General features: G+C 35.3%; 4 protein-coding genes across 5 annotated transcripts; 3 read left to right on the plus strand and 1 right to left on the minus strand.

Moving 5' to 3' along the window:
* The first annotated feature begins 778 nt into the window (after window positions 1–778).
* Window positions 779–1758, plus strand: LOC118027673 (zinc finger A20 and AN1 domain-containing stress-associated protein 5). The gene has a single exon (XM_035031095.2). It carries the CDS (start codon window positions 959–961, stop codon window positions 1496–1498), a length of 540 nt encoding a protein of 179 aa, XP_034886986.1. The 5' UTR covers window positions 779–958; the 3' UTR covers window positions 1499–1758.
* A 4210-nt stretch (window positions 1759–5968) lies between these two features.
* Window positions 5969–9151, minus strand: LOC118027672 (sm-like protein LSM7). The gene is made up of 6 exons (XM_035031094.2): window positions 9004–9151; window positions 8840–8892; window positions 8684–8765; window positions 7768–7839; window positions 7232–7284; window positions 5969–6445 (listed from the first exon to the last, which is right to left on the minus strand). Exons 2-6 carry the CDS (start codon window positions 8840–8842, stop codon window positions 6356–6358), a joined length of 300 nt encoding a protein of 99 aa, XP_034886985.1. The 5' UTR covers window positions 8843–8892; window positions 9004–9151; the 3' UTR covers window positions 5969–6355.
* Window positions 9152–9366: 215 nt separating this feature from the next.
* Window positions 9367–10757, plus strand: LOC118027671 (large ribosomal subunit protein eL31). Its single transcript, XM_035031093.2, has 2 exons — window positions 9367–9534; window positions 10315–10757. The coding sequence occupies exons 1-2, from the start codon at window positions 9449–9451 to the stop codon at window positions 10595–10597; spliced, it is 369 nt and encodes a 122-aa protein (XP_034886984.1). The 5' UTR covers window positions 9367–9448; the 3' UTR covers window positions 10598–10757.
* A 152-nt stretch (window positions 10758–10909) lies between these two features.
* On the plus strand, window positions 10910–15836 carry LOC118027670 (protein gamma response 1). Of its 2 annotated transcripts, XM_035031092.2 has the most exons (3): window positions 10910–11808; window positions 12043–13256; window positions 13544–15836. In XM_035031092.2, exons 2-3 carry the CDS (start codon window positions 12047–12049, stop codon window positions 14254–14256), a joined length of 1923 nt encoding a protein of 640 aa, XP_034886983.1. In that variant the 5' UTR covers window positions 10910–11808; window positions 12043–12046; the 3' UTR covers window positions 14257–15836. The 2 variants fall into 2 exon arrangements, with proteins under 2 accessions (XP_034886983.1, XP_034886982.1); XM_035031091.2 differs by having other exon boundaries at window positions 10910–13256.
* The last annotated feature ends 190 nt before the right edge of the window (window positions 15837–16026 follow it).

Consider the following 16026-nt stretch of genomic DNA (forward strand, 5'->3'; position numbering starts at 1 on the left):
GATGATTAATTGAGTATCGTTTAAGAGAAAAAATAGTCATAATTTAAAAGAAAACTCTAATAATAAATATGCCTTTCATAGTGGAGAAAAACTGAACCTGCTTTTGAAGGTATCTCTCTTTTTTTATATAGTTTTTGAGAACTCTTTATTAAAGTAAAAGGATTAGAGCATCAATAAAATATCTCTGACTTATCAAGATAAAATATTATTGATTTGTCATGATAAAATGTAATTTATTTATATTTGAAATATGGAGTCTAAGATTATTTAGAGTTAAAAAGAACATGAATTCAGCGCTCGATTAAACCCAAATATGACGGGTATGACAATTCACTAAATTCATATATATTTGAATTTAGCATTTGAACAAGTCTAGAAAACAGTGGATTATTACTTTCTTTTTAATCATTTTTTTAAAAGACAGATCCAAACAAAAACAACAAATGCTGATATATCATGCTGATCTACTGCAATATTTAACAAAAACGAGTCTAGCCAGCCAGCAAAGAAAGCTTTTTGAATGAGCAATTTGCATAGAGAATTAACGAAGAAGAAGCAGCATCCAAGTAGTTGAATTACAGGTCCACACTAATTTGCATAAAATAAGCAAAGCCACATCATGTACTTTCTCGATAATGACTATTAAGTATTAACATCTCTTGAGTTGTGATTCCACAAAATTCAAAAGGGCATATCTGTCACGAGACTTCAAAAAAAAAAAAAGTCCAAAAAGAAATGTTTGATACGCGTCTCTATGAGGCCCATATTCTTTCTCGCCATAACCGACCTTTCAATGCCTTCAAATCCCCCCCATCTCTCTCGTCAGTAGCACCAAATCCCAACCATTCTCTCTTCTTTCTCTGCTCTCTCTCTCTCAGAACTAAAACTAGAAACCCTCACAACAACTCAAGAATTCTTCGATTCCGAATTCTCGAAAAGCAAAAAAAATCATCAAGAAATGGCTCAAAGAGCAGAGAAAGAAGAGACCGAGTTCAAGGTACCAGAAACCTTGACTTCATGTATCAATAATTGTGGAGTTACGGGTAATCCTGCAACTAACAACATGTGTCAGAAATGTTTCAACGCTAGCACCAGCACGTCTAATTCTTCTTCCTCTTCCACAGCCACTAGCATGACGTTTGCAGCAACAGCCATCAGCGTATCTAACAACGAGATCTTAAAATTCACCGGCGAGAAGTCGGCGAGATCCAGCATATCTCGTTCGCTGGTGAAAGATCCACAAAAGTCACCTGAAACAGCATCGGAAAAAGAAAGATCCTGTGCTTCTCATGTGGCGCAGAAAGAGGTGAACAGGTGCTCAGGGTGCCGAAGAAGGGTGGGATTGACTGGATTCCGGTGTCGGTGTGGGGAGCTGTTTTGCTGGGAGCATCGGTACTCAGATCGACATGATTGTAGCTACGATTACAAAACTGCAGGTCGCGAAGCTATCGCGAGAGAGAATCCTGTTGTTAAAGCTGCCAAGATTGTTAGAGTTTGAATTATGAAAGAAGACGTACATTTCAGGGTGATCGATTCTCTCGATACAAACCGAAGAGATCCCGACCGAGTACGTTCTACCAAGAGATATCGTTGAATCATCATGGGTTTCAAGATTATCAAGAAGTTTAAACACCGAGATCAAGATCAAATTCTTCGTCGTGTTGGATCAATCTATAGATTTTCATTTTTTTTTTTTACTTTTTTTTAGAAATGAAAGATTAATATTATTAATATTATGATGCTTATTATTGTGCTTGATGTTTTTGTTTTTGTTAGAGCTTGGATTGGACATGATTGTTTCTGGAAAGTTGATGATGGCAATGTCATGTGAATGTAAATTGGGATGAAAACGTGAGGGCTTTTATGTCAATTTATTTTACATGTGGACTTGGAATTTTCAGTGCGAGGTTCGGAAAGTTCCGGGGCCCACATGTAATGACATGTGATGTTGTGCTCTTTTAATATATCGTGAGATTTTAATAAGCCAGTGGGGGTGGCAAAATAGCGTGATAAGTTTACTTTAGTTGACACTTGACATGATTGGCATTGTAAAAAGGAAGAAAAAAGGCTGTAAGGTGGAGTTGGGCGTGACGGGGACATTTGCGCAAGTGGTTGCGTTTGTTTGCGAAATAATAATGGAGGTGTTGAGATCTCGAGAAGAAGTAATGATCGGATGGCTGTGGTTGATTGGCATGTAACTGACTTCATGGAGGCGCGGGTACAGGATGGAATGGAGTAGGAATTAGAGACCAAATTTGTTTTTTTTTTTTGAAGGCGGAGGGGCGGTAGTTGTCCTTTCGATGCCTTGCAAAGCTGTCCAAAATATGAACCAATAAGAATGTCACATTTGCTATTGGCTCCGGGGGAGACGAATTGTTTTTTTTTTTTTTTTTTTTTTTTTTTAGTTTTTGGTAGGAGGAGGATATTCTATGATGGCAATGACTCCGGTGGGGTTTGCGTCTCACCAAAACCCATAATTGTCCTGGAGGAGGTTGCATCTAGTGATGAGATTTGAAATGATTCTCGATGGACAAAAATATTTTGTGTTTTTCTTTTTTTGATATATTAATATCTAAAATATATTATAAAAAATATTAGGAAGACTGGTATTCAAGCATTATTTATATGAATAGTAATCATTTCAAAAAAAATAATTTGTTATTGAAATATTTCTTATATGAACAGTGATCATTTTAGATTTTTTTTATTTGCATCATTTTGTTTATTGTTAGGTTATTTTGCTTTTGCTTTTTGTTTAACCATTGCAGTTTGGTTTTTTAAAATTGATGCTTGATAAATTATAAAATAATGTTTGGAATTATGAATATGTAAGAGATGCTAGATAAAAAAATATAAAAAAATGACATAATTTACTGTGTATTATAATATTTAGTTATAGTGTTTTCTTTTTATTTATTTTTTTATAATTTGTCTTTTTTTATTCATGCTTTAATCCTTTTATAATAAGTTGACTTGAAATTGAATTTAGAATTTTATTTGTGTTGGTCTTATATTAGGCTTTTGTGGTATTAAAAATAAATTTTGATATTAAGTTAATGTTCGATTTGTGAAAGGAAAATTCGATTTTATTTATGAAAACCATTTTAAAACTTAAAGAAACAACGTATTTATCTTTTCTTTTCAACTCAATTTTTAGTTCAATCAACATATTTATTATTAATAATAACATGTATAATTCTCAATTTATTTTATTGAATACACATATAAACTTTTTAGTCTACAATTAATTTTTTTTATGATAATTTTTTTTCACAATGTCCACTCTTTTTATGATTGATAAAAAGAAATTTTTTTTTAATTAACGTGAACGTTCGGGTCAGTTTACGCGTACTTTGACTAATTTCATGAGCTCTAAAGTTAACGACCATGTAAGACTCCAGTGGTCTTGAGGTTTGTAAGACTCAAACTGGTGATTTTTAAAAAATAAACCTAGAAATTAGAATCATAAAATCAAACTGGTACAAAAATAATTAATTTTATTTTTTTTCAAACAAGAAAACCTCCAACTTCTTTATCAATCTCTCTCTCTCTCTCTCTCTTACAGACAACACACACACACACAAAACAGGTGAAAAGATGAGGTGAAATTTTATCCCTAATTGAATTATTTGTTTCGTCTAAATTGAATTTAATTGCTATAACCAGGTATCGGAAAACATTATACAAGTTTTAAAATGTGGCACAACTCAACTGCTCCTATCGATTAAATTTTTTTCACACAAACAGGCATCTGCCTGGAAACGAAAAGACTGCCCACTTTTTGCAGAAAGCAAGAAGGAAATTCGGTTTGGTTCCATGATGCTAAAACTTGCTCGGCAACTCCAAAACCAACCACAAAAGAGGTGACAGATAGGCCTCGTAGATATGATATCCCACATGTTCCACTTAGATTAGATCCAAACACGTAAGATAATCTCTAGGGAACTGATATCTCTGATAAGAATCAAGTCGCTTTCCTTCATCATGGACTTCGAACCCACTCTGTGGATTTACCAATTTCCTTGTTTCGAGTCATAAAAACAAGAGTTAAAGCGTAGGAAAATTCTATCCCATTCCTTTATCTTTTTCAGTTCGTGGTATAAAATGCTGATACGTGGTCCTAATTGAAAGGGGATGATGTTAACTATACGCACTAAGACATAAATCAGAAAGGTTCTTGCTTATTCGGTATTCCGACTCCCCATAAAAAAACAGGGGGAAGTGAGGAGAAGACAAGAAAAGAGGCTAAGTATACATGGTATCGAAGGGGCGACAACAATTTGTCTGTCTGTCAGGTCTTGTTGTGGTCACAGAGAACTTGTTTGGTGTATGATTGAACGATGACAAGAACGGGATCGGCCCTGTTTGTTTTCTTTATGTTTTCCTGTAGCCGACTGATTATCTAGAGATTTTATATGCCCAAAAGAAAAGGGATGCGGTGGGTGAGTGGGGATTTGCTTTCTAGTTTCTAACATGAAAATATCCCCTACGATGCCAAGAAGGGGGAAAACAAATTAGGGTCTAAAAGTATGTTAGAAAGACAAAAGCTTGTTGAGGCGGACATGAAAGAAAGAGCACAAGACAAGGTGAATGACTCATCTTTCTTAGGTCAGGCTAACTCAATGACGCCTGCGTTTTTCAAAGCAGTACAACGAAGACTCCTTCATATGTTTGAAGCAAGCATGGAAAAATGCATGGCAATGAGTCTTATATCTTTATAATAATTTAATAGATTATCTTAATCTGTCCTAAGATGATATATGTGTGGGTTAAAAAAACAATTTATTGATAATAATCTTGGCCCGTGCAAAAATCAGACCTGTTTGTGCATTTCAAGCACCTGGGATTTTTATGGTCAGCATGGATCTGAGCTGTCTTAACCCTCAACAAAGTCAAGGTAGAATGGGCGAGGATTTCTCTTCGCTTTGCCATGAAGCCGAGAGGTAGCTTTCCCACCAACCTAAATCTGCACTCCAATATATAATTAAAGTTGAATATTTTAAAAAGCAACGCCAAATTTTAAGCATTGGAATGTCCGTCGGGGAATAAAATATTGGCGATGAGGCAAATAGTGGCACCGAGGCTGAGAGGAATATTTCTCAATTGAGCTGAGCAGATTGTCGACGATGTTGCCATCAACTGTTCGGCAAAGAAGATTGTTTCGAATTTGGTAACTATAACACTCGTAAATTTCAGCATACAAGAAGCTACGACATCTCAAAGACAAGAATTCATCATCCATGACCGAAAAAATATATACATACTAAACAGACCCGAGAAAATAAAGTAAATAAATCAGGATATTCAGGGAGGTTTAAGATTAACGATGGAAATTTCATAATTCATCGAAGAAGTTGAAGCTTACCAAGTCGCGTGGCCAGTTGAAAAAGTAAAAACAAAAAATCAACACTGATTTAATTATATAAACATTGAAGGAGAAACAAAAAGAAAATCAAGAGGAAATGGCCACATCACAACCAGGCAGCAATTTTCAATTGCAGAAACATAGCTTAAGATGACCGAAAGTGTGAGGAGGTGGTGGGTTACCCCCACCATAAGCCCACATGTGACCCTTACTCGGTTTCAATGAATAAACGCATCACGAGATCTTTTAGTTAACCACCTTAAAATTGCCTTTTACGAAGTCTTTAGATGCATTAGCCACTACCTTTGTTTTATCTAGCCATTTAATAGATAAATCAGGATTTTGGCACAGCTTGATTTTTCTGGTCAGTTCTTTAAGCCAATAAAATCCTAATAACCTCGCCATAAATTATACGGACGGGAAAACCCACAATTTTTCACTGGGTGGATGATGCCGTCATGAGGGTTTTTTTTTTTTTTTTTTTCCGTCCAATGAAAGTGTACCAAACAAAAGCCGAAGGGCCCAAAAAGGAATCCTTGCATAGAACTTTGGAGAACAAACAAAAGATTTAACAGGGAAAAGAAAAATTCAAACCACCTGGCCTTAAGACACAAAAATCAACAGCTTTTCATGTTTCAACTAGATTAAAATAACATCAAGGATTTCAATAACACACACTTCACATATTTTTCACTGTCCTTTTCTGGGTAAGAAGGATAACTTGGTAAGCACAACTAACTACTGCGTGCAATATACGGTATCTTAGTCAACTCAGCCAACTAAGTAATAGGGCGAGATAACAGTTTTACCATTAGAGTTCATTGAAGATAAAAAAAAAAAACAAATCAAGAGCACGGGTTAGACTAAACAAAAGCTCACCACGAACTCCCTACCCAGTAGCGTGGCAATTTCTCAAAATTAGAACGAGAAGCAAGCCAAAAGAGCATCGAGATTCAAACTTAGCGGCTTTGAATATAAACAATGATACAACTAGGCTCCATCTGGCTGGACAAAAGGGTTGGCAATCTCATCTGTACCATCAGTTGGTGACACCAGCATCACTGCAGTTCCCCTGCAAACCTGTAGCACAATAAAACATTGTACTCATTATTTCCATACTTCCAATGTGAGAGAATAAAAAATGCAAGGCCAAAGACTCTCTACTTTAAATACTACGTGCCTGAATGCTCTGAAAATGTAGAAAATAAAATTTTCACCAATCTTTTGTTCGGCTAGTGATGAAATGTCAAGAAGTACAGGTAACAACTGAATGATGGTGGCAGTGAAAACATAGGCAATTGTTACGAAAATCTCAAGGAGACATAAATTGCAGAAACTACGGGCTTGTCACAATGACAACAAATTTATAAAAAAACTATCAGATCCAATAGGAACCTTAACTACTCGAGTGGTTTGTAGTAATAAGAGCATCAGAGTAAGATCTAACAAAGAAAAATCTCTAAAATATAAAAGATCTGGATTAGTGTGTAGTTAAACCTCTTCAAGAGTACAATTTAAACAGCTTTTTTTTTTTTTTAAAAAAAAAAATCATTTCAACAACAACAAAGCCTTTATATCAACTTGAGAAAAATAATACTGCTCTGAAGGTTCAGCATCATCTATCTTGCCCAGCATATGCCAAAATTTTAGAAAAAATTGTACGGATATCATTTGGACTTTCAAAAGAAATATTGGTCCAAACTCATTCTATATGGTAATTTTGGGTCAAATAATTCACTAGCAATCCTACACCACACGTATGATCATAATACATTTCAAAACATGAGCGCCAGTTTGGGTTCATACAAAATTAGACCCTTTTTGTGAATGTATAAATAGAATAAATGAGATTGGAAGAAAACATACAATCAGGCCAAGGCGCCTTGTCTGGTCAGTGGTCTTTAGTGGATCATCAGCATCTGCAACCCAAGTGAAAAGAAATCAAAATCAATCCTTATGCATTCTCTCTCAGAAACTGTGAATAGCACACATAACTATATAGATAAAACTTCAGCATTCATTGAGTGCCAATGCAACTTCAGTTGCACAATTAAAAAAAAATCCTCGCAGAAGTTAAAACAAGTTGATGCTTGATACTAAACTATTTAACATTTCAAGATGATCTCAATGACGAGCTCTATGCACCCCCAAAGTGCAATTCTAGAGCTAACACCATTACATAATCCAGCCCATCCAAATGAAATGATAGTGTAAAGGAGATGGCTGTTGTTAACATGAATTAAATAGAATGAAATGGTGAGTTTCCATGACTTAGGTGACAGTATAACAGAACTGACTGGAGAGATGCTAAAAAACAAGTCCAGAAATATGTTGAGTAGATGCACTAAAAAATTGATGCAAAACTACCATAATACATTGCTAGAACAACGTAAAATGGTTACCTCTTAGAAATTCTACTGCTTCATCCAGGACAAGGTTTAGCAATTGATCATATCCCTTCAAAGTTCCAGTCACTGAACCCAAAAGTGCAAGAGGTTAGCCTTGCATACCACAGATAGAAAATGACAACGATTTATTTATGAAAGATTTGGAATCTCTATCTCAATTAAGCAGTGGCAGAAAGAAAATTTTCAAAAATCTGCCAGGTACATGCTGAAAACAAAAAATATTACACAAAAATATTTCTTAGTTTTTGACCAAAAATTAGCCATTAATTCGATATCCACAATCTCATTCTCATATATCTGTTTCACACCCATCTCCACTATACAATTTCAAGCATGACTTGTGCCTTCACACTTCCATTCACTCACAGAACAATAAAAAGACTTGCCGCTAGTGGAAGCATGCTAGCCTCTTATGACAAATGACGAACCTATATCCTAAATCTTCTAATTCAAAACCTAAAATCACAGCACTTGGAACACCACATAAAAGCTAGCACGTCTCTAATTGCAAAAGTGACCATCTATTACACGATCAATTATCATCCCCTGAAATACACCTTCTACAATGTAAGGTGGTTTCCAGTGCCACATTTTAAACATGGTCCTTCCATGGTCCATACTAGTCATCTGCCTTCCAGCTAATGTCTAAAATTAAAAAAAAAAAAAAATAGGAAATCCTTGTTCGACCCTTTACACCCAACTTGAGAAAATTTGACGATTACAACATTGCACCTAACATTCACTTTCAGTAAATACACTTCAAGTCCTCTCATTTCTCTTTTCTTTAACCTAATCCCCCCAAACAACCAAACTGAACTCCAAAACAATGTAAAAACAAATCATAATCCACAAATCCATATCCATGATATCTACATATAAAAATAGACGCAGAAAGGTAAAAAGTATCGACCTTGTCTACCACCAGTGAGCTTGACTTGAACACCCTTGTCCACAAACTTAGCCAAATCCAATACTGTTTCTTTCCTTCCGGACTGAAATCACATTTGGTCACACACATTAAACCTTAATCACAAGATTAAAAAATTTAACACATAATCTCAATTACCATCTTATATAATCAATTATGCAGCTCCTCTTCACTCAGAAATCCAAAATCCCCTAGAATGATACAAAGAGAAAAGGATCATCCACGGAAACGAGAAATACATCCATGATGACAACTATTAACAAAAAATAAATATAAATTAACAAAAAAAGAAGAAGCAAGACCTCGCTTTCTTTAGGGAAGTGAAGTGTGCCCTAGATTTTCTCTCTTCTTCTGTTCTGCTGTGCTCTTCCCGCTTTGCTTTTTTACACTGAAGCTAAAACAACATTGCTAGTTCTAGTCAAAATTGAACAAAAAGGTCTGGACTGTTCGTCCATTTTTACTTGGTCTCAAGCAACGAAGCCCATATGTCAATTCTCCTTGGGTCCAGACTTGAGCCGACCCAGGAAACAAAATCTAGCGCTTTTTTTTTTTTTTTTGTAAATATAGAAATCCAAATGACAAAAAAAGCCTCGACGAAAGGGTATATAGGTAGTTTTGCGGCAAGACGAGGATATTTTATTATAAAGTGGTAGTATATTAATAGTGAAACAGCGGCTAGGGTTTAGTTGTAGCAGCCGAAAGAAAGAGGAAGGTCGTGACCTTTCTGTGAATAGGTGCGCTGCAAAGATGCCAGAGAAATCAGGGAAAGGAAGAAAGGAGGAGGTTGTTACCAGAGAGTACACCATCAACCTCCATAAACGCTTGCATGGATGGTACTTGACTTTCTTCCTCTTCATTTATTCTTAACTTAGATATGAGTTAAGAATTTGTTAGGTTTTTGAGTTATTGAAATATTTCTATACTGAAAGGTGTGTTTTTTCCCGAGTAAAACAACAAATTAGATTGGAAGGTTGAAGTTATTTTTTTGGTTTATCAGATTTGTTGAAGAGTGAAGAGAGGCTATTTACTATTGAATTGAAAGAAGAACTTGATTAGTTGCTGTTATGAATCTTCTAAGAGAATTAGAAGGAACAAACAATCATAGGGCTCATATATATCTTATTCTTATAGGAGAGCTCGTTATGCTCTTGCTCATTGTTTTCTTATAACCTTTTTCTTTAATTGACTTGGGATTTCGGTTGTCATCTTCGTTTTTCAGCCTTCTCCTCTTGAAATAGATGTGAATATATTTTCTTCAGAGTTGCGAGGTTATTTTTCTTGTATCTGCTTAAATAAAATGATTTTTCACCATGCCTGATTACAAATCTTGGGCATTTGCTGTACATTTTATTTCTCCTTTCTGCGTTATTTGTCTTAAACCTTTATTGCAGACATTTTCACTTTACATTCTAGGATATCTTCTTAAAACTGATGTAATTTAAGCTTTGACCTGCGAGGGTTAAGAAGTTCAAACTTTTCTAGGCATGTAGTTGGTGCAATGGAATAGGTTTTGCAAATTAGTGCCCATTCATTGATAGCCAACTCCATCTTTCTTCTTGGTTGGGTAGTTGATATGATTTGTTTTGAATAAAATGTTTGATTTCTATGTGCAGCACCTTCAAGAAGAAGGCTCCAAAGGCCATTAAGGAAATAAGGAAGTTTGCTCAGAAGGCCATGGGGACTCCTGATGTTAGAGTTGATGTTAAGCTAAACAAGCATATCTGGAGCCGTGGTATTAGGAGTGTCCCAAGGAGAATTCGTGTTCGCGTTGCACGGAAGAGGAATGATGATCAAGATGCCAAGGAAGAATTTTACTCCCTTGTCACTGTTTCAGAGCTACCTCTAGAGGGATTCAAGGGACTGGGCACCATGGTCGTTGATGACAAAGAAGAGTGAAGTAAAACCTGCCTCCGTTGTGTTATTAGTTTAATTTCAGTTTTGGCCATATCTTTTGAGCATTCTAGTGAATTTCATTTTGTTTTGGAGTTTTTTAAGGGAACATCCTTACCAGAGAATATCTTTGACTTTTATTTATATGCATTGATAGTTTTAAGCATCTCGTAGTTGATGTTAAATCTAGTATTTCATCTCTATTGGTCATTACCCCTGCAAAGGCAACAAGTGCTTGTGTATCTGCTGATTCTTCTGAGCTGAGGGCTTACAACATGATTATAACCATAACCACACAAGGGCTATGCTTGGCTTCATATATACAAGAAAATCGATGGCTGTTTTACTTGAGAACAGGGTGGAATAGAGGTCTTTAGCTGTTCATAACGTGTATGCTTCCAATGTCATTCAGTTGCGCCAAGAGTTGACTGTCCATGTTAATTTGGTGTCGAAAACGTTTTGCACATTTTAGCATAAACTCTACTTTTCCTCCTATTTGTGCCAACAGAAGCAGGGATTGTGAAAGTTTGATTCTCAGCTTATTTAGAGGTGTGGAGATCTTTGTAGTGCAAGAGACCTACCTTCGATGCCCAGTTGTAAGCTCCTGTTTCCTTATGAGATGGGCATGTTCTTGGGGATTTTGAGCCTCGTTAAAGCTTGTTCAGGTTTTTGCAGCGAGGCTGATTTCTGACAATCGGTCCGTCTTTACTCTGAATTACACGCTTTAAATCACTTAATATAAAAAAACATAATTAATAAGATGATCTTGATTTAAACTACGTATTTGATATAATAATTAAAATCTTGATTCTCATTATCTATTTTTTATTATTTGAATTTCAAGATGATAAAAAGTGTATTAATAAATTAATATAAAATCATTTTGATTCGACACTCCCTCAGAAAATACGCAATAATAACGATAATAATTTTTAAATTTTTTTATTTAAAAATATATTAAATAATATTTTTTATTATTTAAAATTATTTTTAATATTAAATTAAAATAATTTAAAATTTTAGAAGAACATAATTCATACCGTGTTTAACATGCATAAACCAGTGGGCTGTCAAATTAACGAAAAGGCCCAGTCCAGTTAAGCCGCGAAGCTTTTCGTTTTGATTTTTTGAAAGGACAATTAAGCCGCCATCGTCTGCTCAACAAATTCACAACGCCACTTCTACTCAGATCTATCCATCCACTTCAATAACATAAGGTATTCCCAAATTCTCTCCTTATTTTTTCTTTACATTTCCATTTCCTTTGCTATTTGTCTCCTGAGAAAACGAGGTTACAAAAACTCTCCGTTTGCAGAATATAAAAACTTCAGGTTTAAGTTGCTTCGTTTCTCCTAATTAAGCTTTTATCTGCATTCCAATCCATCATGCAACTAATTTGGTTTCTGTGCTTTGCGGATCTTGTAATTAAAATTCACAAAATTTCGTTTTAGAAAGATGAAGGGAGAGCTCCTGGAGTGTTGTCCGAAACTAGAAGCCGGTGATGTCTCAGGGCTTAGTACTATACTGGTAGCAACAATTCAGGAAGCAAAAGACAGGATTTCTCAAATAGAATACATATTCAGTAACCAGCTTTACCCGAATTTCCAAACGAAATGCAAGAGCTTGCTGAAAATTTATTCGGATGCGGAAGAGGTGTGGAAAGAAAAGGAACAACATCTCTTGGAGCTTATTGAGAAGCTTCGGGTTGAGAAGCAGGAAGTTGTTGAAGAAAACAAGCTTCTCAAGGTTGGGAAGGAAAAGTCGGCGGGGGAGCCGAATGAGAAGGAAAATGTGCTGCTTGCTATACCAAGAAATCGAGAATCAAAAATTGATGAGCTGGAGCAGGAGGTTATGAAGAAGTATAAGGAAGTTGGTGAGGGGATGGAATTGCAGAATACGTTACCTCAGTTGGTTCAAACGAAGGCAGCTATGATTGTGGATAAAGGAAGGGAATTGAAAATGAATGAGGAGAAGACCAATGAGCTGCTTGCTAAAGTGAAGAGCTTAGAGAAACATGTTGAAGAGCTACAAGAGGAGGTTAGGACGAAGACAGAAAAGGTAGCAGAGAAAACAGAGTTGGCAAACAGTTTGAGCAAGAAAGCTTTGTATCTATTGAAATTGATTGAGGATAACGAGAAGTTGAGGACTGAGCATGAAAAGGAGAAGGAACAACTTATGTACAAAGTGGAATGTCTGGAGGAGAATCTTGGTGGACTTAAAAAAAAGTTTAGGGAAAAAACGGAAGAAATTGAAGAGGGGAGAGTATTGCAAGCTGAATTACTTCAACAAATTGAAATGAATGCTGTGGAAATCTTGAAGCAAAAAGAACAGTTGGAGAAGTCTGAGAATGATAAAAAGGTACTTTTAGACAAAGTGAATGGGTTAGAGGAGAAGGTCAATGAACTACAGGCAAATCTCAGTAGCAGCGTTAAAGAGGCTGAAAGAAAGGTTTCGTATGAAAACTTGCTTCACCGAATTGAATTGAAGGATTGTGAGTTGCTGGCTGAGAAGAGGAAGATGAGTGATTTGCGTGGTCTTTACATAAAGTTGAGGTCTCAATATAAATATCTCTGCACAAAGTCTGGTCTTACTATGAAGAATATGCTTAATGACAAATTAGAAGATGAAAGTGGTTCCTTGAAGCATCAACTGACAACTTCAACTGGTAAGGTTTTATTGATTCTTTACTTCATGTTTCTACAAAGTAAAGAGAACTAGACAATTGAATTCCGTGGTGATTCGTTAGTAGTTGTAGCTTGGTAGGTCATAGATAAATTGCTAAATTTTCCTGGTAGGTACTTCGAATGTTTAATCCGTTTTTTTCTGAATTTATTATGTTTGTGCTTTATAAAATCCTGCCAGAAAAAAACCCTAGGGCGTATGTAGTTTCTCATAAATTGCATGTGCATTTCTTCCTGATCCTAATCGATCTTCAATTGCTTGGTATTTTAGACCGTGGGAACAAAAATGTTGATGCATCTGCCGCGCCTTGTGAGATGAAGGAAGTCAAGACTGAAAATGAATTTAGCAATGTCTTGGTGGACAATGAAGTTGTGAAATCAATTCCAATCGCAAACTTCAAATCTCCGACTTCTGGTTGTGCAGCACCAAAATGTCCTCCCACTGTAAAATCCACTCGAATAATTGGCACAAAGCGACCTGCATCTAGTTGGATAGATACTAGATCTCGCCAAGGCAAAGATGGGCCTGACCCTCACGATGATTTCCTTGATACCCCATTGGAGAACCTTAGGGCAGACTTGGACAAAGCCATGAAGGAAGAAGTTCATGATCCTCACGTTGTAGTTCAGAAAGAAAAAAACATGGACCCTGGCAGTTCAGATGATGAAACGCAGGATGCAAATGTTGATCGTAGCCCTGGGGAGCAGCGGATGCCAGTTCCAATAGGTGGAAAAGGAGGTTTCAAGTATGTTGAACCAGTTCGAAAGAAAGCTGAGAGGCAAAATTTGAAAGGAGTTCAATGCAAGCAGTGCAAAAAATTCTATGATGCAGTTCTTCCCACTAATGGAGGTAAGTCTGCTGATGGTAATCAACAGAACGTTCGGTGTGAACATCATGATGGTGTTTCTAGGCATCGATACAAGTATGCCCCTCCCTTGACTCCTGAGGGATTTTGGAATATTGGATTTGAATCTGAAATGTGATTTTCTTGAGCTTGAGATGCCTTCACTGTTTGTCACGTTATTTTTGGTTTTAAATAAAATCTGGTAAATAACTAATAAATGGAAGTTAAAATAACATATCTTCGAGCATTTGCAAGGCTAACCCTCTTTCCCTGTTACCTGATGTGTATCAAAAGTAAGATTATCTTTTCATAACATTAGGTTCCTTTTTATGTTCACCATTGAAAGACACATCCAATATGGGAATTTACTGTTCCAGGCAGAATAAATTATCGATACAAGGATCTAGCTGATATTCTTTAGGCTTCTTTTTATGCCAAACCTTGCCGTTTTACTGTCAATTAGGATAGGAAATTCTTGAATGTCTTAAATGTCCAACAGCTCTTCGGGGTTTCAATTATAGTATTTTGCTGATTCAAACATGTGATTTGCTAAGAATAGAAATGCTGTAGCTCTGTGTAACCTATTTATTTCTTCTTCCGTACTTGTTTGTGGTAATTATGTGTTTTTTTAGAAAATATATTAAAATAATATTTTTATATTAGCATGTCAAAAAAATCTAAAGACATATAAAAAAAATTAAAATAAAAAAATAAATTTAATTTTTTTAAAAAAACATTTTTGAAACTTAAAAACATAATCTATCTTTAAAACCAAAATGACTGGATGTTACAATCTGGTTAAAATTTTCTGCGTCATGACGGATCGAGTCATGGAATGACTGGATATTCACGAAATTCAGTCAAGGCCGAAAACACTTAAATAGATGTTGCAATATTCAGCTTAATGATGATAAGAAGTACATGTCTTATGGTTTGTTCTGGATTATATATGGCTGTTCAAAATATTATAGGAACATGTAGTGTACGCCAGCAAACCAACGCCCATATCGCTATTTGGCACCATCAATGGGAAGGGAGCAGCATTGTTAGATTGTAATCAATGAGGTACGCAACATTTATTTCATGGGAACATGCATTGCTGTATGAGAGTCTGACTTCTGCTATTGTGTTTACTTCTCTTCCCACCTAACAATATCATAAATGCTGTGTGAGAAATTTAAGTTCTATCTTTGATAAATGCACGCATTAAAGTATGGGTATGTGCTATCTTTATGCAAAGTTGCAAACAGTAACTTGCTCAAATCCAATGTATTGGGCTAGGGTATCTTAAACAGGGCAGCAGATCATAACTATTGTCTAACCTACTTGTTAAAAATGGAAGTTGATTTGTTTCTGTGCTTCCTGCACAGTGCTGAGAAAACTCGTAGGTTTCAAAAGGTGTAGTAGTGCTAGCACTTGAAGAAATTGAGGAACTTTATGCATTCATTGATTATTTCTTTTTAAAGTGCAGAAAGATATATAGCCTTCACTTCTGTTCCTCCCGGTACCGAAGGCTTTGAAGATAGACCACACATCTATGAAAATAATAAGTAAAGATAATCTTTTCATACAAATAATGCGAATCTCTTTATGACCCTGCCGGTGTTGATCACGTGGATGCTGTTTTTGCATATCCAAAAGCTAAAAAACAAAAAGAAAGTGCTTTGGATTTCTTTTAGTATGTTTTTTATTTTAAAAATGTTTTTGAAAAAGTTTAATTTTTTTTTTGTTTTAAATTATTTTAATATACTTATATTAAAAATAAATTTTAGATAATAATAATAATAATTATTATTTCATTATATTTCTAAAAAAAATATACTTTAAAAACAATAATAACTTTAAGCCTGTTTAAAAATATAGGCTACTCCATGTTTTTAAAAAGTTCAATTTTTTTTAAAAAATTAAA

This window comes from Populus alba, chromosome 9, assembly GCF_005239225.2.
Source record: "Populus alba chromosome 9, ASM523922v2, whole genome shotgun sequence".
NCBI classification, from domain to species: Eukaryota; Viridiplantae; Streptophyta; class Magnoliopsida; order Malpighiales; family Salicaceae; genus Populus; species Populus alba.